The 25,298-nt window shown below is 35.7% G+C and overlaps 1 protein-coding gene across 9 annotated transcripts in view; it reads left to right on the top strand.

The window, feature by feature from the left end:
* The window catches only part of EVI5 (ecotropic viral integration site 5), a 74,766-nt gene that overhangs the window by 38,102 nt on the left and 11,366 nt on the right, over positions 1 to 25,298 (top strand). For 8 of the 9 annotated variants that reach the window (XM_068689713.1, XM_068689714.1, XM_068689719.1 and 5 more), the window contains 3 exons: positions 269 to 415; positions 4,027 to 4,122; positions 15,387 to 15,482. In XM_068689713.1, the coding sequence (XP_068545814.1) occupies positions 269 to 415; positions 4,027 to 4,122; positions 15,387 to 15,482 (339 nt within the window). The remainder of the gene's footprint in view (positions 1 to 268; positions 416 to 4,026; positions 4,123 to 15,386; positions 15,483 to 25,298) is intronic. The other variant, XM_068689712.1, reaches the window with a different exon arrangement.

Below are 25,298 nucleotides of genomic sequence, written 5' to 3' on the forward strand. Positions count from 1 at the left end.
GAGACCAGTAGAAACAGATGTACAGCAGCATTGTGCTGATGTTTTTACAGTGAATCTTACATTGTTTAAGAACTCTTTAAGTATCCTGGCTGATGTTTAAAACTTTTCTGATTTGCATTTAGAAAGAAAATTCTGAATGCATTTCCATCAAGTCTTTCTATAGTGAATGATCTGTCAAGTCTGTCTTGTCAGACTTAAGGGAAGTAAATTAATCTTACAATAATATTTCCTTACCATACGTCTTTTTCTTTCTTGTTATAAATGTCAGAGTCAGATCAATAATAACCATTTGCGAAGGGCAGAGCAGGAGGTTACCAGCCTACAAGGGAAGGTACAGTATCTTTCTGCACAGAACAAAGGACTTCTTGCTCAGCTGAATGAAGCAAAACGAAGACAAGCAGAGATTGAATGTAAGGTAAACAACATGAGTAGAATTTGTCCGCTAATGCATATGTAATTTTAGTATTTTCCACTTATGTTGAATAGAATTGAGTTCTAACTAAGGAGTAAAATCACAAAACCAAAACTTTCTTTACTAATTTGATAGTGTCATCTTGAATTTACCATCTCAAAATCATTTGAGTTTTTGACAGAGCTGCTTCTTTGTGGTCCCACAAAGATAAGCTTTTACTTCAAAATGCGGTTCTACTCAGAAAAGTGTCTGTGCAATATATAAAATACTCTTCTGCTCAACAGATTCTGATCACTGTGTACTGTCCTCAGTGACAGAAGAGGTTAATTACTTCAACACTGGCTATTACTGTAGAACTAGCTTAGGTTTAAAGAAGGGAGTAAAAGTAGTATTTGAATGGAGAGGTGTACAGAAAGGAGTGTTATGGTATTAATTGCCTAAAAAGTAACTAGCCTTTAAGAGATCAGCCTAAAATAAAATGGGTAAGAAAGTAATGCTTATTACTGTCAGTGCACAAGAGCTTTATCTGATGCTTGGGTCTCAGATTAATTTTGTAAGTAAATCCATAACCAATCCTTAATAACTCACCTTATAAACTGTGCATATGATTTGGAAAAGCAATAAAGGATTAGTCTTACAAGGTTTTTCTTCTAACTTGGATGAAATTGTTTCAAGATTCTTTGAAAATAGCAGTTAATAACCAACAAATTAATGTTACTGTATGTCAGTACTAGTAGATACTGAAACTTGTTTTGCAATTGCTGTTAAAAAGATTAGTTTACATCGTGTCAATTTTATAATGTAAAACAAAAGGCTACCCATTTGATGTATATGCACTATCTGGAGTTCTACTGCTTAACTGTTAGATTGTGACCTGTTCTCTTTAAATACATTTTTTGCTAACTGTGTTGAAAGGTGGTTAAATTTAATTTGTTGAAACTACCTTTGTTCAACATAGCTTTAACTTGTTCCTTTTTCCCTCTTCCTCTGACACTTTTGTTGCAAGATGTTGTGACCTTATTCTGCAATCTATACAAACAATTCAATTTTTTATAGATTTAATAAGAATGCTGTCATCAAAAATTAAACCATATTGAACAATATACACAAGTTTAACTCTTTAAATAGGACATAACTTAGTATTGAACTTAACACTGCTATTTCAAAATTATGAAAAAAAAAATCTATTTCAAACTATATGATAATATACTAATAAGTTAAAAATGAGAGAATATTAAAAGCCCTTGTACTTTAGTTTGTTTTGATTCATTCTCCTCGGTCTCCACATGCAAGTTACGGAAAGGATGTTTTTTTTAGCTTAACCTAAGATTTATGACAAGTTTTCTTTTCTTCTAGAACAGTCTCTCCTAGGTTTCTGTCTCCCTATCTCTATACCCCAAACAAGCTACTGGTTGGGATTGTTTAAGGTTATTTCACTATCAGGAAAGTGAGACTTTAAAATTAAAGTGAACTTGAAGTAAAAACTGAAGTAGAAAGAAGCATTGTTATGATGGCTGAGCCAACATCTTGTAACAGCACTGCCTTTTTTTAAATTGGCTGGGTTTATGAGAAACTGGCATATCCTCTGACTATGTAATGTACATACAAGTGTGAAGGACTGATGTCCAGCAAAAACAACACTTGTCTTATCTACAGCCCTTCTAGAAGTAGATTCAGTGCCTGTCACTTTACTATATAGTGTTGCTACTGACTTAGATTTGGCTTGACAGTAGCAGCTAGGTTGAATTGAGAAGACACTTGCTGTGTAAATACCTGGAATAAGGCAATTTAATATGTCAGTGATGTAACAGGAAAATCTATGATTTTTCAGGTAATGTGATTGAGGAATCAAGACACTGTTTCTGTAGCACTAAATTTTTTTTTTTGAAGTTCTACTCTGCATTTCCTTAAATATGGCAGTTTGTTTTTCCTGATTCCATTAGAAACTTTTATTTTTTTGTTTCCCCCCCTCCTGTTACTTCAAATTATCTGAAGCATGCTCTAGTTTTATTTGTCATCACAACTTTGCTAGGTAGTGAGATTTCTACTTAAAGGTTTATCAAAAAGACATTTGTATTTTCAACTCCTCAGTTCTTCTATGTAAAAAGAGCTAGTGTAATAGTTCTGGAGCTTGTATTTCTTTAAATAATAGCTTAAATTAAAACTTGTGTAGCAAGCGTGCATCTCATACCACCTATACAGTAATTGTTTCCTGTCACTGTGTCCTGTTATGTCTTTCCTTTAATCTGAATGCTGCTTCTACAGCAAGAATTTAATTTCAAACTTTCTTGAAACATAGCACTAATATCTCTAATCGGTTGTGTTAAGGAATTTACAACATAAGATTTGTGCCCTCATCCCAGTCTTGTCTTTCCTCATATCAACTTCTGTGGTAATTATTGAGAACATACCGCGTTTCAGTGATAAAGCCATCAGCACCATCTAGAACGACACTATTGACTCATCTCAGATACTCAAGTCAAACCAAGTCAAAGAGTCATTTAGCTTTCAGTTAAATTCATGCAATCCTGTGGACTTGTGGGTTTTGCTTTGTGTGGGCAATCGTGCAGCAGAATTTAGCAATAATGGCTAAATTTTGGCTGGCACAGGATAGATTCCTCTGAAATGAAATCAACTGATTACAAATGCTGTTAATTGGATACTACAGAAGATGCACGTTACAGCAATCTTTAAAACAAATGACATCTTTTCAGGTAGCTATCTTGGATAAACTTTGGCATGTTAAATTCAGTCTCGATCAAACTGTCTAATGAAGTTAAGAACTGTCAGTTGAAAGCCGTCATTAAAATAACTGAAATACTGTAACTGACTCACAGCAACTGCAATTTGCAGAGTTCCACAAGTCTGCCATAAAAGTTTGTGTCCGTGGGTCTATTCTGGACAAAAGCAGACTAATTTGCGCTCCAGCTGAAAGTGTTGCTGATTATCTATCCTTCTTCCCATGTGGTTGTACCAAGCTAGTGACAACATAATATTAGTTTTATGTTCTCAAGTCTTAAGGGCTTGCTACATCAGACAGAAAGAAGGAAATTTTCTTCTCTTGTCCAAACTCTAACTGCCTGTCACTGTTAAACTTATACCAGGACTCTGATTATAGGTTATGGGCATTAGACTTTTATCCTAAACTATCTTGCAGGTCTTCGTTGTATACTGTGAGTAAGATAGCTGGACTAGACAAATTTATTCAAAGAATGATACAAGTAACTTCTATGTAGCTTTGCTATTTATTAATAAAGCCAGAAGCGGAAAAGTGACCTGGTGGTCTGTTATAATCATGTTGATGCTTTATCTTAACTTAAAAAATGTTTCTGGAACACAAGACATATATTGCTTGGACCTGGACATTTTTGGACCTACAGTACTTTTGAAAGTTTCATGAGTATTAGGTGATTGTAATTTGGAATTGATAGTAGATGATTGCACAATTATATGGGCTAAAATTAAATGTGGATTCTTTAGAATATGCCTTATCAGTAGGTATGCTACTCTTTGGTATAGGTTTTCTTTATGTGATTTTGAATAAATGCAGCATACGGTTTTTAATCAATTAAAACTGGTATTATTTGTTAACTTTAATTTATCACTACTTTCAGAGTAAAGAAGAAGTGATGGCAGTACGGCTCCGTGAGGCAGACCGCATTGCAGCTGTGGCGGAACTCCAACAGCATATTGCTGAATTAGAAATCCAGGTAATAAGTGATGGCATTAAATGTGACTGGATACTGATTACTTTCGGTACTTTTTCCTTCTTCCACTTCCTTTCCTTTTTAACTTGCTGTGCATACAAGGCATTGCTTTGCTAAGTGGGATAATACTGTCTTGCTAAATGTAAGGCCTTTGCTTACAAAGGAGGCAAACTTATCTTCTGGGCATACTGGTCAGCTGTTAATAACTGCTTTTGTACAAGCTGCATGTGTAAGGCAACGCTTTTAAACTCTGACTTCTGTATTTGGGTTTTGTCTTGTAATTAGTGTTTTTTACCAGTATATTAGATTGAAAATTACTACGTAAAAAAGCCCATGTTTTAATTCCAGTAAGCATTCTTATCTGCACTTACTCTTCTGCTATGATTAATTGGTGGATTTGTTGTGAAACTTACTCCCTTTGTTTAAATCTTGAAACCAGAAATGTTATTTAATGCTGCCGTGCCACTGTAGGATCTGAAGGTGCATCCTTTAGCCCCTATGCTGGTCCTTACACTTTCAGTTCATTTTGGAGCTTTTATAGTCCAATGAACTCACTGCTCCCTTGATGAGAGAACCACTTATGGAAGTGATTGCTTTTTCTTCTTTTTTTCCTTTGAAAAATTATGATGGATAGACTGTCCTTCATATATACTCTTACAGTGTTCCTCTGTCTGAATTTTGCTGCATCTATCTGTAAAGGTTTTCTTGGTTGTTGTTTATAAGTTTAAAACTACTTATTCTCTTTTTTTAAACTGGCAATGCTAGTGTCTGTTTTCCCTTTGAAATCTCCCCTTCAAGATGACTTCATTGTACAGTGTCAAAGCTTTCTTTTTGCCTGTGATTTCCAACTAAAATATCTTTCAACTCTTCATATATGGAATTAACTTGCTTCCTAAAACAGCTTTTTATTCCTACGTAAGTCTTGGTTACCATTTTGCTAACAGTATGAGAAAAATGTACAGTAAAATGTTCTCATGTTGTTTCTGTAAGATCAACTTGTATTATGTAAATGACTGTAAAATAAATTTAATGGAGCTTGCATAAAGATTTTTCACTTTGAATATTTTTTCCTGTACTGCAGTAGGCACCAAATATATTAAAAGATAAAGTAATCACTTCTTTTAATCACATAATGCTTAGATAATGCTGTGATCAGTGCATTAGAAATACTTATCTAAGTAAGCATTGCACATGAATCACTTATCTTCTAGTAAGATAACAAGAGAATAGCTGAGTTTAGATCAATCTTTTACTCCTGTGTTAGCATTTATTTTAAAAATTTTACATTGATTTCAAATAATGTTATTTTGTAGATGAGAGGTCAGCACCTTATTTTGCATTAGTTCTACTTTAACAGACTTTAAATGCTGTCCTGCTTTGTTTGTTTCTCTAGTACAGGTAGCCCTAAAAGCATTGTAGTTCTGTTACTACAAAAAGAAGAAACAGCGAATCCAACAATGATCTGTTCTGTCACCCTGTTAGAACTGTATTCATATTTTTAATATAAATACACTTGTTTTCTGTGGTTTGACTGATCAAGTCATCAGTGCTTAATCATTCTATAGTGTTCTTCTATTCTCTTTCTGTATTTCTGCTTAAGCTATGGGTGTCAGAATTGTGTGTAGATTTCTATAATACCTTTTGTAAGATAAAGTAAATACAGGAAGGGAATCTATTTTGTAAGTCTGCCTTATACATCCTTAGAATGCACTGTCTTATGTTCATTTGTTTATCCACATCATCGCTCCTTCCTTTTCACAATTACTACTTTTGCATGATGTAATCTTCAGTAATGTTTTTCCGTTTTTCTCATTTTCTAGGTTGCCTTGTTTTTTGTTTCCTACTCAAGCACATTTGAAATTCTCATTTTTTGGTATTCTTAGATCATCACCTTTAATGATTTCTTGATCTGTAGCCTCTTAGTAAGATTCTTTATTTCTTTACAAATGAGAATGGCTCTACTTTCTGTACAGTCTGGAGCATGAAGTCAGTGGCTCATACTTTTAATGATTTTCCACGTTAGGTTTTTGGTGAACTATTCATCTCAAACTTACACCAGTCTGAAGTATAGCTTGTTCAGTTGTGAAATAAATGTTTTGAGTGTTAACTGTATACAAACATTTAAAACAAAAGTGATTCAGTTGAAGTAAGTTCCTCTATTGGCAATTTGGTTATTTTCAATACTCCAGACTTGATTGTAGATGTTTCTATGGGGCTGTGACAACTTTTTCAGTGTGTAAGATTCTATAAGCAAATAGGTATTTGACCAGCATGTTTTTTGTCAGCAAATATGAAACTTAAGATCAAAATTTCTTTTGGGGTACTTGGGCTCAAAGGCCTTTGAAACACCTGCAACAACAAAAAAAAAAAAAGGAGTTGGAAAGCCTTAATTTCCGAAGGAGTAAACTAAAACATGCAGTTGATACTAAAGCTTCAGTTTAAAACAAAAAAGGACTTTTTAAGAAGACTGCTGGTCTAGGCAGAGGGATGAGATACTAGGGAACTTCTTTCTCAGAGAAAGAGCTGCCTTCCATTTTCTTCAGATCAGCTTGTTATTAGGATGCTGTGGTCTGATGTGAAGAGTGGAGGGCACTTTAATCTGGGTTTGCCTTAATGATTTGAAATACAATATTTAAGACCATTAAGTGCATGTGACTAGTCTTTAGCGTGTAGGTTTCTCTTGAAGTAATCATGCTTAATATGAAGCATCATAAATAGGTCTGTCTGGGATTATTGTTTCAAAGCTGGTAACAGTGAAAGGAAGAAGTTAACACATACCATTCCCCTGGAAAAAAAATAATTGCTTTTATGAGAAGCAAGGGGAAAATCTAGGGATTCAGTGCAAGGTCCACATGGTCCATAGAAATGCTTAACCTAAATCATGTGGTTTTTCTTCTAAATGTTCGTGTAGGTGTAGGTGCAAGACACTGGTGTTAACTCTGTAATGCAGAGTATCACTACTCCCACATAAGAACTGATCTGACGTTACATACACAAATGCTAGATTTAAATCACAGTTTCTGGGTCACTCGTAGTTCTGGTTAGTAATAATGACAGAAGGTGAAGGAGGTAGTTCTATCACTTACTAGTAGATGCAATTGTATAGCAAGATGTTTGTTTATTATGATATTAGGAAGTTTTTATATATTCTGAATGTCATCTCATCTTTGTCAGGCATTCAGTTCCTGATGCTGACCCTTTACACTTCTGTGTTTTGAAGTGCAAAAAATACTCCAATACATAATGGATGTTCTTAAGCAAGACTGATGCATTCCTTAATGAAAACAACACAAAACTGAAGTGTTACTGAAGTTTAATTTGTTGCATATGCATAAGCCGAAGAAGTGACAAAGGGAAAACCCTGAAGTCGTTTACAAACAAAGGTGTTACCCAACAGCTCTTGTTTTGTACTCTGCTCTCTTTTTGTTTTTTGCATCACTAGTTCAGCTCATAAAATCCTTGTGAAGTAAGTATCACTTGAAGTACTTAGCAGGCTTCTGAGTTTTGAACAGGGCACTTAAATAAATCATTAACAAATAAAGGATTTTTGGATGGCTGGGCTGCAGGTTTTTGTACCTCTGTGCTGGTGAAAAGCTGTCCTCCTCATTTGATATTTCACTTTCTTACAGAAGTTAGACTCCCATCTTATAATTGACTTATTTTGGCCGAACTATGTGTACTCTGGCCCCTCATTTATCTCATTTATCTCATATTCATTTATCTCATTCTTGTGTAAGATTTAGTAGATAGCTAGGACAAGGAATGGATATTGTCTCCCTTTATTCCTGTAGTCAATCAGTAAAATGCTGGGTTTGCTTTCTCAAATAATTCATGCTTTTTGTTTTCACTTGATCTGGATTGATAGCTTCAAATGTCCTTACAGCTTTTAATGTCCTAATATCAGCCTTTAGCACACCGCTCGTTTGTGTAGTGCTTTCTTTAAGCTTGGTAGACTTTCTCTTGGCAGTTTTACTACAGTTTTAGCCTAATAGCAAGAGTTCCTCCCGATCGTGTATTGGCAGTCCTGTTGGTCACTCAGCATTGCTGAGGTTTTCTTTTGATTGGGTGTTTTTTTTTTTTCATTTTTTTTTTAAGCTTTCCTTGTAGTAGTCAAAGGCAGAATGGGCTATGTGGGGGGAGGGAGGCTTTAGAGAAAATCAGGCAGGGTTAAATAAGTTGTAGTTAAAGCTGCTGTTAGTCATCTGGCCAAGGTAAGGAGCACTGTGTCAGTGAAGCATAGACAGGCTGAGGAAGCAGAGCTGTGGCAGCTGCAGACTCTGCTCTGCATCTTAATCCCTTGCTCTCCATTTCCATTCCTATCCTCTTGAAATAGTCCATGTCTGGATTGGGATGAGGAGGTACAGAGCATATTTGTAATATAGAAAACTTTGTACATCTGAGTAATCTTAAAGGGGAAACTGTCTATTAGAGTTCATTCTTCTGTTGGTTAGGTTGATCTGGACAGGGGGTAACATCACTTCCTTCTTGGTGTGTTTCCTGGCAGATTCAGAGAATTGTCACACTTACCCTATCTTTAACCATGTCAAAGCTGCTTTAAGAGCAACTGTAAAGGAAATCCATGATTGTGCTAGTTCTCTCCCCCACAGTTTAAACTCTTAACACTATTTCGCTAGAATGAAGCCTTTCGATGACCTCTGTTTAATAACTTTTCCAAGTACTAACTGTTGAGTAAAGAAATTGTTTCCATCTTTTCAAATTACAGGAAACTTTTTTTTACTCTTATCAATAGTGGTGTGTGATGTTAGTGATGTGTTTTTTGAAAGTCTAGAATGAGTCACTGTAGAGTCACTGAAAGGACACTAGTTACCACATTTACCCTTCTGAATAAACTTCATTTACATTTTTTAATGCTGTCTTGCCACATAGTAAGAGTTTAAAAGCCTGCCTTGAAAAGAGTCTGAGGCAGATTGGTACTAAGTAAATGTTTTTAAGTCAGGAAAAAAAAAGAGGGAAATATCCTACCCTCTATACATCTTCAGTAAAGCTGATAGATACACTGTCTGAGGAACAGTGTCTGTCTGGTGTCCCTTCATTTTGACTGCCAATAAAACTATTGGTTTTGTTTTTCTGTATTTAAGTTCATAGTTATTAAAGTGAAAGCAACCCTTGATATCTAATTTCAATAGTCTAATTTCTTGTTGACGTGTTTTCCTACTGTGATCATCAAGAATGTTGTAGAAAACTTTAATCTTGCAATTCTCTTGGGACGAAGCACCTGCAACTACAGACATAAAGCCTCTGGTGTGTTCCGGGTGTTCTCAGTGAATTTTTCAATTTAAACTTTGTCATGACTATTACTGTACTTGATTTTTGTGGAAGATACTATACTGCAATAGTTTCAGGTATTTAATACTAGCATTCTGTCCCTGTGCTGCTTTTGCCAGCAGTGAACCCTAGTTCTGGGCTGATTGAGACTGGAGGCTCTCCACATACTCAGTAGTTCTCAGACTGCAGGTTAATGTGATTCAGGAGAACTTGCTGCCGCTGCTGCTTGGGAAGGTGCAGTAACGGTGCTTTTCTCTTAAAAAGCCAGACAGAGGAGGATTACGTCTGATACTACAGCCATGTATCTCAACTGATAATTTTTTGTGGGCAGAACTTTTCCTCAAGCTAAAAAGCAAATTTTTGAGGAACAGACTTTTCGTCTTAGGAGCTTTTGGTATAGATCTGGGTATGCAGACAAGTACTCTCGAACCTCAGAGCAGGGTGAGGGAGGTGAGAGCTTCCACAACTGAAGGGGCCTAAGTGACTTCTGTTTTAGCAGTTGCTTTTTTGATCTGCAGGGCTCATTTCCTGCTCCTCCACTGCTTCTGCTGCTCCCTTGCTATGCACAACCTCTCAGGCTGGATAGCATGTTGGCTGTTTGCACTGTCATTTTAACATGAGCAGAGCTGATACCTGGCTACCAGAGTGTTTTTCCCTGGTACAGGGATTTCTAACCTGTTAGTACTGGTGGAGCCCATCAGTTGAAAGAGACAAAGTGTGAGGGGAACAATAAGTCATCTTCAAAAGTAGCAAAATTGAGATGATGGCTTTCAAATTATGTTACATAGCACCAACTGGTATTACTTTTCTAACTTTTCTAAAAACCTTCCTGGGAATGCATTGGTACCAGTATGCAGAAGCAATATCTCAGGGAAACTTATGTGGAAATTAATTCATATGACTGTGGGTTTTTAAACAAAAATTCCTTGATTACAGAGTTGCCTAGCTTTAATTTTTTCTTTGCTCTTTTGGTTACTTAGACTTTTTCCTTCTTGATGTGTTACCTAGCTTCAAGTATGTTTGTTTTAAACTTAAAATTACTATTATTTGCCTAGAGACCAGGCATTCTTCTTCGTGTTGTGACCTCCCCAAATACCACAGATTTTCTGTAATAATGCTTCACTTAAAAAAAAAAAAAAAAAAAAAAAACACACAACAAAACCCACATCCTATGTGTGCAGTCTTAGATTTTTTTAAACCCCTATGAAGAGAGATTAGTAATTGCTTATGTTATTTCCTTTTAAAAGCTGTGATGTTAATACCCTAAAGGCTTGTTAAGGTGTAAGTAAGCATTCACTTTTGAACCAGTCCAGTTTGAGTGCTTTTTCAGAAATATATAGCAACTCAAGCACAGTACAAAACTAATGCAGAGCAAAATGCATGGTACCTACTGAAGTAAATGCTACGATAGGAGGCATTTAATTAACTCAACCTACATAAAAGGAGTTTAATTTTCCTTTTGTCAGTGGAACTGTCTGGTAAATGAGGAGGACAAGGCAGTTTACAGCCAAAACATAAAAATGTGATTATAAGGGTTTCTGTTTCCATTAAATGTATTACCTGTCTTTATACAAGACAGGTTTTATGTCCTTTGTCCTTTATGTCCACCCTTGGCATTCAAGACCATTGAGATGAATTTTATTTTTTTGCTGTGGAAGACTTGCTGAATCAATCCATCCCAAAACATGCATCTTCCAGCACATCCGCAAGGCTTGATGCCTGAAGCTAGAAACTAGCAATAATAACAAGATTGACAAGGAAGAAGAGTGTTAAAAATGTTCTGAATGTAGGCTCAGACCTTCTAGGCTGCTGGGGCTGGACTACGGAGAGTCCAGGCTCTGTCCTTTGGGCAGGTAGCTCTTTATTCCCCATCTCAAGTTACTCTTGAAATAGAAGTTCAGTAGCTGAGCTTCTATCTGCCACAGTGGGTTCCTAGGCTGAAATGACGGAAGCAAGAGAAGATTTAATCCACATAAGATTGATTTCTGCCTATCTGAATGAATATTTTCAGTATTCCTTCCTACTGACATCTTAGGAGGAGAAGTAATCCTATAAAGAACAGACTAGTTTGATATCTGGAAGTGAAATAAATCTGGCAGCAGAAGAACAGAAAAATGGAAAAACTCATTTCTGTACAGAAATGAATGATAGAGGGCTACAGCTATTCCTTGAAGATTATTATCTTCAGTTACCCTGCAGTATATCAACGACTATAACTAATTGCAACAACCTTATCCTGCAAATAATAGGTTGAGGATGAAACATGCAAGAATTCATCAGTATTACTGTCTAAAGTCCTTACACATGTTTCAGTTCTATTCAATACTTGTTATATCTTCACTTCTCAGTTTCTTTCCCACTTCTGTCATTTGCAACCTAGCTAATTCCTTGTCCCTCTACTTCAGGCCAAGTTTAGCTCAGATTCAGAGCTGAAAACAAACAACCATAAGTTGCAGCATGCCACATGACTAGATCAATTTGAAGAGTCAGAATTATTTCTGCATAATATGGTGTTATATTCAAGGCTGAAACGGCTCAAGCTTAATAAGCCACTAAATGAAACATGAACTTAAAAATCCTTTCTGCAGTTTCCTTTTGTGAGACAAATATTTGGAGCATGGGTATGCTTACAGTCTGGAGTTTCCAGCAGTCTCAATGGCACATAGCATCAAAAGCACAGCTAATGTTATCCAGAGTTATGGTGCACAAGTGGGAATCTGACTGGCATGAGGACAAAACTTGGGGTTTGTTTTACTGTGGTGGTGGGTTTTCACCATTTCAAGATATGCATACACTGACAGTACTCGTTAAGAGTGACTCTAGGATGGTATCAAGATTGTTTTTATAAAAAACAAAGTTCTTATTTCACAATTACTGTAAAAAAACAACAACAACAACAACAAAAAAAACAACAAAACAACAAAAAAAATAGTGCTGTATCATAACCTAGCGTAGGTTGGGAAGCAAATCTAGAATGACAGAATTTTGGGAAGGAAGTTTTCTTTCTTTGTGACATACAAAAATAAAAAAGCAGGGAAAACTGTTCCTGTTGTTTTTTGGAGTAGTAAAAGGAACTGCACATGTTGAAAGTTTCCTGCCATCAGGTTTTGGTTTTGATGTCTGTCAACTGCTCTAATAAAAAACTAGTGTTAAAGAATGTTACTATTAAATTTAAGCTGTTCAAAATAAAACGTGCCTTTAGTTACCAGATGCTCATCAGAAGCTGAAAATTGCTAGCAAGTAGCATGAACTTAATGCAAATATAAAATGATTGGAAAATGCAACAGTTTTGTATATTTTTTTTATTATATGAAAATATTGGTGAGAAGCATCAATCTTTTACAGTTTTTAAAAAATTGTGGATAACAAAGACCATTTTCTGACATAGAACTACTTGAAATGTCTTGATTCATCTGAAAGATGTAAAACATCATCGGTCTGCATATCTGATTTAGAGAACAAGTAATACTTCTTTGGAAGAATTAAATATTTTAATGTTATGTCTGATGCCAGCATGTTTTCCAGTGGTTTACTAATGCAGCTGTACGAGTATTTTAAGTAACCAATGACACAAACAAACCTAGTTTAACAGGAGCAACTTTAAAATAGGTTTTAAAAAAGTGTGTATGTGTGTGCATATATACATCTTTGCTGCTCAGAGATGGGCAACTGAGAAGATTAATACCTTGTCCTAAAATTTATGTAGCACCCATCCAATTTACCCACTGTAAATATGTTTTGTAGCTTATAGAACATGGTCTTAAATAGTTAGAGCTAGAAATACCTGAGTTCTTTATTTTTATCTTCTACAGCTAGTGAAAAGGATCAGCTTCTGACCTCTAGTATTTTGAATACTGTAAGAGGAAGTTACAGCATGAGTTTTCTTTGAAAAATGTATTTGTAGAAAATCACATTGCAGGGTTCCTTTTTTGTGCTAAGTACTTCTTGATGAGTTGTCAGCTCTACAAAATCTGTAAGGAAATTTCTGTTATGAAAGGAAAACTGAAACCTTCCTTGTCCTTCACTAGTAATGAGAACCTTGCAAGCCAGGCTTACGCTGACATTCAGTTTAAGTCAGTTTAAGCTGACTGGAGGTAGAGTCTGTTCTTCCATAAGCAAACTTAATGCCAAGTAATTCTGAGGTATCTGTGTTAACTTCACAGTAATATTTGGGATAAAAAGCATTTAAATTTAATGATAATATATAATACATATATATATATAGTATAAGTACTCTACATAGTATACAGTAGCAGTTTTGAGCTATTTGTGCAGTGTTGAATTTAAGCTCATAACTTTCATTGTCTCTGCTGTTTATTCCAATTTAATCAGAAAATGCCTGTTTTGTGTCTTCCCATGTACTCAATTCCAATGTAAACCTAGGTATTTACATGTTCTAAAAGGGTTATGGCACCAGTCTTAAATTTATGGTAAAAATCTGACTTTACGTTTGCTTTATGATACAGTGGTTTATGGTTACATCATAATTTGGAATCCAAGGTACCAGAGGCTGAAATGGAAAAGTCCATTTCAAATGGAGATAAAGGATTTAGATTAATGTTTCTCCCATGTACATTTCTGCTGTTGCAAGAGATACAATCCTTGTCTGGAATCTTAACATCAATGAAGCCTTTTCTGTGTATGAATGTAAACTGCATTATTTTTGGTCTGCAAATTTTGTTGCTTCTGCGTCTGTTTGGATTTCTCAGTAGCAATACTCATACTTGTAAAGGGAGATAAGCTTTGTTTGCTTTTTTATTTAATATATTTAGCATGGGAAAAATACTTGCTACTTTTTTTTTTTTTTTGGAAATTTGAGCCATGGATTGCCTAGGAAGCAAAGTTTGTGCAATTAATTTAAAACATGATGTAACAGTGCATATGTGAATTAACAGTGAATATAAGAAAGTCATTCTAGTAATGTATGCTGTGCAAGAAAACATTTCTAAAAGAGAAATTGCTTTGAGTTTGCCAACACTTAGACTATGCAGGGTTGTTCTCTTCATTCAGCAAAAAGATTTTGGAATGCAAAATACTGTCCTGATATATATTTGCGTCTTGGTGCTGTTTCAGGGAAAGCTATCTGTTAAAGATTGTGCTTTGTCTTTTGAAGAACAGTTGACACCTCTCATTCTACAGGGTATTTAAATTCCATTTGCAAATAACTTCAAGCTTCCCTGTTGATTTTTTTTTTTTTTTTTTTTTGCATTCTTCAAGCATATGTAGAGATTCAGCAAAATGAGCTACAGGTAGAGAAGCTAGATTTTCTTGTTATAGATTTCTGGTTGTATGTGATTTACAGTTAGGTTAAAGACTTGCATAAAATCAAGGTGGTTCTACCTTCCACAGTTGATAGCTGCTTTGGAAATTATTCATTGGAGGGTAGAGGCACACAATACAACATACCTACAGCTGGTAACTTGTACCTAGCAAAGTGCAGACATGGGCTGCTTTCAGAAAAGAGTTCTCTGCAGCAGGTGGTTATTTTTCTGAGATCTGCTAAGAATTTGGTTTAGTCATGTTAGGATTCCCTTTAGAGACAAGCTGAAAGCGTTGCAAGCTTTCACGTTTCAAGATGCTCAAGAAGATGTCATTGGCACTTAAGAGCTACATTAGATTGACAAACCTCTTCATCCCTGACTTTTTTTACTTGCCAATTTGTCATTATACCTCTTACAGCATTGGTAATAAGGAACATTCCTTTCTTCACTTTTGCTCTCTGGGGTTCCTACACAATAATTATGTTTTACTTGGCAGAGGAGCCCTTTTCATACAGTGTTTCCCAGGGCATCAGCTTGGTCTGAACTACTTATACCTGCTGGTAACTTCAACCAGATGCAAAGTGCTGGATGGTTTGTGTGTGTCCGTGTGTGTGTGTGAGTGTTGTCTGTATGTGACAAAAAGCAAGCAGTTAAAATAGAATTTTAATATACCATATCTGTGAACAATTTGAATAAGATTCTTTTTTTAAATCAAAACAGAAAGAAGAAGGAAAAATTCAAGGGCAGCTTAATAATTCTGATTCTAACCAGTATATCAGAGAACTGAAAGATCAGATAGCTGAGCTGCATCATGAGGTAAGTGATAAAATTCTAGTGTCTGATCACTTGCACCTTTTGTCACATTTTAAACGTAGCAGGTCTTGCTTTTCTAGTAGCTATTATAGCTTCAGAACCTGATTTTGCCAATGTAAATTATTTTAAATGAATAAAATTAACTTTTGTATATGTCTTGCCCTTGTATCCTGGGATGTAAGAACAAAACTCTCCTTAATTATATGACTTGATGTTAAATGAGACCAGCATGTTCCATCTTGTTTTCTCCTTAATTTCATGAGTTGATCATCCATTGTGTTGTGTTTGCTGCATTCAGAGCTATGTGCATGAAAATAAGCCCCTTTGTCTTTATTTGTTACAGCTTTTGAGGATAATTCAGTTAGAAACTAAACAGCATTTGTACAAGCTGAAGAGTCTGTGGAGATCTTTTTGTAGTTGCTATTGTGAGGACGAATTTTATGTGGTAGCGTACCAAGATTGCTTAAAAAGAATCAGGATGCTTGCTTAATATCAGTTAACAGATTAAGTTTTAAACTGCCAAAACCTTTAGCCTATGAAATTTGTCTTCAGACTTCCTTGCTTTAATAGTTGTAGTAACTGTCTCTTAGTTAAAAAGATCAGAAGGTCTTGATTCCGAAATGGCTTGTGTAACTGCTGTGCTCACTGGCTCATTTCAGTTTGTCCTATGTTGTGAAGAAATATCTTTACTTAACACTGTTATGTGCAAAATGCCCAGTCATCTTTGCAATTTAGTATGTTTCTATATGCATTCTGATGCATATCAGACAGCTCTGATAGTGTAGCTTAAAATTATAGTATTGTAGACAAATACAACCTATTAATTTTGTCTTTTTGGTTTTGTTAAATAAGCACATCCTTTCTTTAAGTGTAGTTACTGTTTTTGCAACAACCCTAGTAGATTCAAACTCTTACGACCCATCCTTTGAGAGTTATAATATAGCAGAGGAATGCTGTCGCTTCTATAGATCGAAGATAGTTTCTAGGGCCATCAGTCCAGCACTTCTACTGATCACTAAGCTCACTTAAAAAATAAATTTAAAAATCAATTACCTGGCATTTTCCATTAAAGGACTATAACTAGCTTGCTTTATATGAGAAAGTTGCTTGTAGAATTCCCAGAAAGCCAGATACCTTGTGTATTTTGCATTATGGAAAAAAAAACAAAAACAAAAAACTGTACTCATTGTACTCAGTGTAAATTTAAAAGATTAAAAAAAAAAGCTTTGGAGAAGAAGTAGGGTTACCGTTGGAAAGCTGTTGCATAATTTTCTGTATACAAGCAATTGTCATATGCCTGTCTGAGCAACACTATTTTCAGGAAGGCAAACAGTTGTTTGTTTTTATTGTGAACGGGTTGGAAGGAAGGTTAGGCTCAAAAGAAAAGGCCAGCTAGGGAGTCTATGAATCTCTACAATACTAGCGTTCACATAATTCCATGTAGAAGAGCATTTCTCTCCCAGAGGTGCACTTTGTTATGGCTTACTGCTTACCTGGTTTGGAAATTAAATTTTAGGAACAAAATATCTCATTCTAGAATATATAGAAACAGCAGCAAGAAACCCTTATATACTAAGCAAATTATAAACTGATAGCATCTGTGAATGCTTCCTTACAGTTTCTTTTAATCCTGAAAGTCCTTGTTTACTAATCACTTTTTTCTGTACTTTAATATATCTAGTTGTCTAGTATTTAAATAGAAACTTTAGAGGGAAAGTAACAGTTCAGGCACAATCAGGCTTTATGGACGGAAAGTAATATTTAAGGCTTTATTTTGAGCATAACCCACTGGGCTGATTTTTATCATAATGTAAGATTAAGTCTGAAATGAAGGTAGTATTGATGGGTAGGTTGATTCCAATGAAGTCTATAATCAACATAGCTGCTAAGTGAGGAACTTCATTTGCAGTGTTTTCTGGAAAAGTAAAATTTAACTGGCAATAAGAAGAGGCAAAAATGTTTGCTCTCAACTGCTAAATGCTAGGACTAGTATACTTCAGTCATTACCAATTAAAATAAATTAACTTTATGAAATCTACACTGAAATGTCTTCATGTGTAGCTCCATTAATGACCATACTACTTGGCTGCTTTTTTATTCTACTTTTGCAAAAGCTGGGACAAAAAAAAAAGTTATTTATAACTCTGCAAATTCATCTTCCTGAAGACATGGTGATAGGCTGACTGCAGCCTCCTAGCTGGTTAAAGGTAAAAGGCACTGGTAAAGCAATAGAATTCCTAGTGACTATATGAAGTTAACACTTCATATATTTTACCTGCAGAACTTTAAACTGGACATCAAGTAATGCAAAAGTTACAGTTGGGTGAAGTGACACAAGGTTCTTGGTGATGCCAAGATACTTATTGATTATTCTGTTTGTTGAACACTTCCTTGCTGAACACTTCTTGCAGTACTGAATTCTTACAGAAATTTACATCAGAAGAATTGCAGGTTCTCAATCTGAATGCTGGAACAAAATAATGAAAAATAATGTATTGAATAAATACAAGTAATTGGAGTGAAGTCCATATTAGCCTTCTGACAAACACCTTTGTGTCTTTGGCCAGAAATACAAGTGCATGTGTCCCTATTATCAGTGGAACTTGGAGTAGTGAGATACTCTCCAGTGTTTGTTACTGGAGACCTTCCACTGGCACGATCACATCACAGGATGGAATTAGAGTGGGGCAGCAGGAGTTGGTTATTAATGCTGCCTGGGGTCTCAAGCTGAATCCTCCCAGTGAAAAGTTGGGTTGTGGGTGTGCTACTACAGAGCAGGAGCAACAGGCTGCTGCTGATGTGGCACATCTTGACTTTGTAACGGAAAAAAGTTGACACCCAAATTTCAGTTACCATACTGGAACATGTGAGAAAAGTAACGCAAATAAGCTATGTTATCAGAACTCTGCATAGAATGTAAGATTATAGAATTTATCTTCTAAAAATTTTTATTTCCAATCCTCTGCCTTTTGTTGCCATCTACATAATTAATTTTGGTGTGTCTTTTCTGACCTCTGACAGGCTGCAGTTCCTGTGAAGCAGCTTTATTACTTGTCATTAAATACAGTAAGCTTGGTTCCCCTGTCTTTGACACAGAAGTCAGATCAGATGAGTGTCATTTGACCTTACAATTTAACCTGCTCTAAATGATGTAATGCTAATGATATAAGTTTACAGGCACTGCAAGATTTGTAACGGGTTATGTATTGTCAGATTGTATACTGAGTGCTTGTACTTCAGTAGTGTCCTTTGATTAGACTCTGAGGTATTAAGTAAAAGCATTTTCTGTGAAACGTTTTCACTATTCAAGAAATTGTCTCTCTTCAGTAGGTATCATGGAGGTGAATGGTTAATGTTTGTGGGGGGAAAACACATGGAAATGTTGAGCTGCTTTACTTTCCTTAATGGAAATTCAAAGGGCTTAAGGAAAACTGAAATCATAAATTAGTCCTTGTTCATTTCAACATAAATCACATAGTGGGAGGAAGAGAAGGGAGGAGGTACTTTGTAGTTTGCCACTTTTTTTTATTTTTAATTCAAACTGAATGAGATTATATGATTTATAAAGTGCTTAAGTTATGTATTTCATATACTATCCCTGTGTACATGCAGTATTTTATATAAATTACACAGCAGCTGTGTCTGCTTCCTGTTGGATGTTGCAAGGCTCATATGTGTTACCTAGATTACAGGAGTGGTACAAAAGATTAGAATTGACATGCTTACCCACAAGCTACACTGGCAGACCACAAGACACCTTTGGAGACAGAAGCAAGTGGTTTCCAGTCTTACAGACTTTGTGATTTAGGACTGAAGTGCTTAAGGTTAAATTGTATTCAAAGCAAAACTGTGTAAAAACTTGTCCTTGTCATACTGCTAGCTGATTTTTGTGTCTCTTGCAATGTTTTAATGAGTTTGTTTTGCTGTTAAATTTCAGTTTCTTTTTTATTAAGTCTTTAATCTTAACACAATTTTCATAATAACCTAAATTCTTCCTACTATGTATTCAAATACAATAAAGCACATAGCCTCTACAATTTGGGATTGTAGAGCATTATTGCATGCTGTCACTACTGCATGTTGTACATATGCATTGGGGGATAGCTTTATGAAGGAGAGTGGCAGCATACAGGAACTTACTGCTTCTTTCACTAAGTATGTGTTCTTCCTTAATATTTGAGGATCACTGAGAAGAGTATAAAACTCAGCATGCAAGAATAATAGAATGGCACCGAATGTCTAAGGGATGAATAATCATGAGATTTTCTTAGTTGCCAATGGAAATTGTCATTGTCCAGGTGAGCTCCAATTTCAGTTTTCAAAAAAGTAGCATTCAGTGGATCCTCTAAATACTAGAGTGTGTCTGAAATTTCACTTTTAAGGTGCCGATTTTGCTCACTTCAGTTTTCTTAATGCAGTTCCAATTATTTATTGCAGTATAAGTTTAGGACTGAAATACACTCAACTTAAATGTTTTCCTGATTTCACTCAAGCAGATTAGCTGCTTTAATTTGATGTCCATAAAAGGCAGGAGAGTATCTGATATATTTAAAATCATTTTTCACACTTACCTGTACTTCAGGGATCTGGTAGTTGATGAATAAGGAGCATTTACTCACTTCTCTCCAGTGCAAAAATCAAAATCCTCAAGTGAAATGGGGGCAGGGATAAATTCCTGAAGTTGCATAGATGCCACTTGCATCACTGAAAAATGAGCTACTTGCTAAAGGCCAGGGAGAACGTTCTGGGAAAATATTGCTGTCTGCCTCTTATATTCTTTCTCAGGCATTTGCTATTGACCAGCATCAGAGACAGGATATGGAGCTAGTTTTGCCCTAACTGTTCTTCTGTAATGATATATGCTATTAACAAATAAATGCTTGAAATATTTTGAGATGAAGGAAGGATGAGATAGCTCTTGAATATAAAAATCTTATGCATATGTTTTTGGTGTTTGAATGAAAAACAAAATCCTGATATTAGTGTGCCACAAAGGTTAAGTATTCAAGAGGTTAGAAAACCCTCTGCAAACTGCCCTCAGTATGGCTGATGGAAAAGAAGATGACAGATGCAGCTAGAGCATTATTTTCCAAAATGATTTTTTGAGGTTTTTAGAATGGTAACTTCAAGGGAAATTCTGGTGATTAAATTCTTGCATATTGACAATGCAGAAAAAGGGTTATATTTGTGTTTTTTATATTTCTCACTTTTAGTATCTTGAAAACTTGATGGCTTCTCAAAGAAGTAGTGACCACTAGTTTACTACCTTTCCATTCCCACAGAGTTTTATCTAGGAATGGATCTGATATTATGTTGTAAGAACCTAATGCAGTTAGTAAGGTTGTGATACAGGTGTTATCTCATGGTCTGATCTCGTTCCTGGTGAATTTGCATTTTAAGATTCTCTTAATGAAAAGAGATATAAAAGTTAGGGATTAAATACTATGCTTTTAAAAGATTTTGCTTGTGTGATAAAATTGAAGACACTTTAGGTAATTATTTTGAGGATAAATAATGCATAAGATATGACCAAAGGAGTAATTGGTAATATGGCTAAAGCTACAAGTTAAAGCTACACTTTGCAACAGGGTAGCTTTCTAGACTTACCACTGCTGAAACTAAAATGGAGAAGGGAAAGTACACTGTAGACATCAGTGTGAAGGATGAAGAAAACCTGCATAGGCCACATAATACAACAACCAAACAGAATTCAGTGTGCTGTCAGCTGCAGGAGGAAAATTAAACCACATTAACAGTTCCTTTGGTCTTAAATACCATGAACTTGAAGGTAAGCTCTGTTTAAAGAGTGCTCATTTATTTCCTCCTTATTTTTATTTTAGTGGTTAATCTTAAATCAGCATGGTGCAGTGAGTGGTTCTGGTCCCAAGCACAGCTTAGTTGTTGTACAAGCAACTAAATGACGACTGTGTTAACTATGGATGAGCACAAAATGACACTGCTGTTTATGGCCAGTTGATTAGCATGAGATCGGTTGATCACTCCTAGCAAAATTCCTAGCTCCTGATTCTCTCGACAATAGCATCTGGCTTTGGTGGTGGCATACCAGCAGGGAGTATTATTCCTTTCTTCTTCATTTTGTTATTAGGTTGTCTTTGAGTCAAACTCAATGCTCAGCAAATCAAATGCTCTGTAATCTGAAACATCACTAGACTACATTCATAAGCAGGGTAAATAACTGACCTTTATTCTGCTGTATTTAGGCTACTGTCATCCAGCTACTCAATTTGGATGTGCCTGTACTGCTTTACTGTCATAAGTGACTGCAACGTGGACACATCATCTTCCACCCATTCAGAGCTTTAAAGGTTATACGTAGCTTTGGGTGATGGACATAGAATTAATTTCTCACAGTTAATCCTTCTAGTTCAAGCTATGAGAAATAAAGTTCTTCACTGAAGACGTATTTATAAGGCAATGACTTGCGTGCATCAAATCATATGAGTTAATGAGACAAGATCAGACTTATCAGCATTTAGATCTTGGAAAGAAATATGTAACTTATTTCATTAGAATTGGGGTGAGAACAGCAAGTCCGAAAAGGCTTACTATTTTTCTTGAAACATCCATAGTTGGATATAATGCTCTTCTACTCAGTCTCATCAACTTACTTCCCCTCCTTGTCTCCTGGAAATAATGAGGTTCATGAAAGTTTGGAAGCGTGCTGCTTACTGTCCATGGAGTATGCAGGCAGATATATATTTGGCTTTTTATGATTGTCACTTTTCATGCTTGCTTTCATAAAAACAGCCAATCTCTAAGGTTTCAGTCAATTTCTACATTGTTCTTATTTCAGTTTTTGCTAAAACTAGTGCTTGTTAAAAGTACTGCTTGTTTCTCAATAATGACCAAAATCACATTATCACCTTCCAATAGTTCGTTGTACTGGACAAATGCTTTCAAAATATGTTTCTCTAAATGTTTTCTTACTTGATAAGAAATGCTGTCCCTGAAAGGAAATATGTTAGCCCTCAGATTTACAAAGCAAGTGCTTCAACTTGTGGTAGAAGTTTATAGCACAATAAATCATGTGCTTTTCTTCGACCATATCTTGCAAGCACAGTCGGACAACAGACCATCAGATTTTCCCTCCCCACAAGCAAAGTTCTTGCAAGGCTGCTGGACAGCTAAAAATGTAGTTGCTCTACTAGTACGTGTCAAAGATAGAGTCTCTGTGCTGGCGGAGTCTGATTTAAGTGGTTGTGGTCAGTCTGAGGAACCTGTGATGTGATAAGATAGCGTTTGTGAGGTCATGTGGTTTGCAAACACCCAGTCTAATGTAGCAGCTTTGTCTACACATGATAGTTAAATATATACTGTATGCTTTAGAAAAGTGAATTGCTTTATTTCTTCATTTCAGCATGTACTTAAGAATCAAAGATGTTATGCTGGCTTGATAATCCCCAGACTGTTACAGAAGTGAGACTGAACAGATTGGGAGACTTAATACTTTCCATTACTTTCTCCAACCTAGTTACCCTGTTCTTCACAAAACAGCTGGCTTTAAAGACTATCTGCCTTAACTAAGGGATGAACAGGCAGAAGTTCTATTGCACAGTGGAATCTGTGTGTGTGTATTTTGTGAAAATCAGTTGTTTATTTTGATTCATTTTGAATGGGTGTTTATAGTTAACACAAATATCCTACACTTGTCCAAAAAGCATGATTGATTTCATAACGATGCTACTCTGTTCCACAAACCTTTGGCCATAGACTCTACCTTCATCTTTGTATCAGCTACATGCCCCTCAATAACATCTCAATAAAATAAGTGAACAGTGTAACCAAGAACAGTGATGCAGTGTCACCTTAGAGCAGGTATGAATTTGTTTGCTGCAGTAGGACTAGAAGATGAGGGCAACAGTTTTAGATATGAATCTTAACTGTTTCACTGCTACTGACAGATTCAGTGATCAAATGAAGGCTGGTGACTGTTCTCTGTAGAAACACTTCCCTTTTTTTCCCCCTGTTTGTATCCTACAGTATCTGAGCTTCAGATTGGTCTTGTGGAGAAATATACTAGTTCTTGATTGCAGTATTAGAAATGAATGTAGCAAGCTGTACCTAACTGTACTCCCTGTTTAGAGTTTGGATTGCCAAAGGAAGTGAACTGATTATAGGTAACAGTACTTCATTATCATGGCAATAACGCTGCTCTCCTTGCATGTTGCTTAAGGTGTGTGACCTCTCTGCTGTACTACACAGAGCTTTGTCAGGATCTGTACTGTGCTGCTGCTTACAAATTGAGTTCTGGTTTTGGATTGAATAGAGGGAGGGATTGTGGTACTGGTTCGAATTTAACTGAGTAGTTGCTCAGTTAAGATGGAAAGATGTTGCATATACAGTGGTAACACAGGTGCCATCTATTTTTTACTTGAGAAACAAGCTCAGGAGAAGAATGCTATGTATTAGCGTGTTTGTATGTGGAGCGAACAGTGAACATGGTAGAAACCCATCCTAAAATTCCCTTACTGCTCTCAGAATAGCAGGCAGAATGGATAGAAGTTATTTTTGCCTCTGATCCATGAAATTAAAGTTACATAGTCTGATAAAAATGCAAAGGTTAACTCCTATTTTAAAAGGACAGAGTAAAAGTGCGAAATGATCATTTCCTGTAACTGTACCCATTATGGGTACATTTTCAGTCTCTGTATCAGCCAGTACATTCTAGTTAACACTTGAAGTTTCAGTAATTTTTCTATTTATAGATGTGTGTGCTCTGTAGGAAGAAGGAGCAGTGAGATTTAAGTAGTTCCTTGGATATAAGTCTGTGATAATTGCAGTACATTCAGTGTGATCATGCTGTTTTAAATTATTTTTGTTGCTATGTCCTCACTCCAAATAAACACCTTCATTAGAACTTCATGTAGGAAGAGTTTCTGGGAACTTTCCACCTACCAGCTAGTTACTTACAGAAACTTCTCAGGGTTAAGTCAGCTTAACTTTTCTGGAATTATATATGATCTCATTAAAATAAATTTGGCAAGATCTTAGAAAAACACCCTTAATAGACGAAATCTGACTTAGAGTTACTGAAGACTGATTTCTTTTGAAAATATTTGTAATTTAAAAGTTGGTTACTTCCTTAGCACTGTTACTATTTCAATTGCGTATTTGATACAGAACTTCAAAGTTTAATTTGATTATACGGCAGTAGATCAAAAACACTCTTTAACCATATAGTGCAGTGATCAAAAAGTCATGACCTCCCATTGATCGCTTTATTGGTTTCCTGTTCTGATTCACTGGAAACCTTCTGGTCTGAACACTTGTTGCTAGTTTTAATCTTTGTCACGTTTACAATACAGCAGACTCGTCTTTAGTAAAACTGATATACAACATACATTTAACATATTTCCTTTTGGCTCAAGAGCTCTTTGACTGGTAATATTGAAAAAAACACTTTTTATTAAAAAAAAAAGAAAAAGGCAGCAAACGTACATTTACATTCAGAGCAATATAAAGTACATAGTGGGACAACTAGAAATGAGCTTGCTTTAATGCATTAAAACTACTTCATAGTTTTTATTTCAACTTGCTGACATCTATGGGGATTTTATAAAGCCTTTTGTACTACAGTAAGACTGAATATGACTTTTAAAGAGGCAATTTAAAACAGAGGCCACTTTTTTTTTCTTATAGCACTTAAATGAGCCTGAAATGACTCAGTCTTGGAAATTTCTTGCTGCTGTTTTGCTTTTTCACTTTTGACACACTGCAATGGCTTGAACTCTGTTTAGTGATATGGTCAGCAAAGTTCATTTTTGGTAAATAGTTCATGTGCCAGTGTTACTCTGCTTT

The sequence above is a fragment of the Anas acuta genome, chromosome 8 (genome assembly GCF_963932015.1).
Source record: "Anas acuta chromosome 8, bAnaAcu1.1, whole genome shotgun sequence".
NCBI lineage: Eukaryota > Metazoa > Chordata > Aves > Anseriformes > Anatidae > Anas > Anas acuta.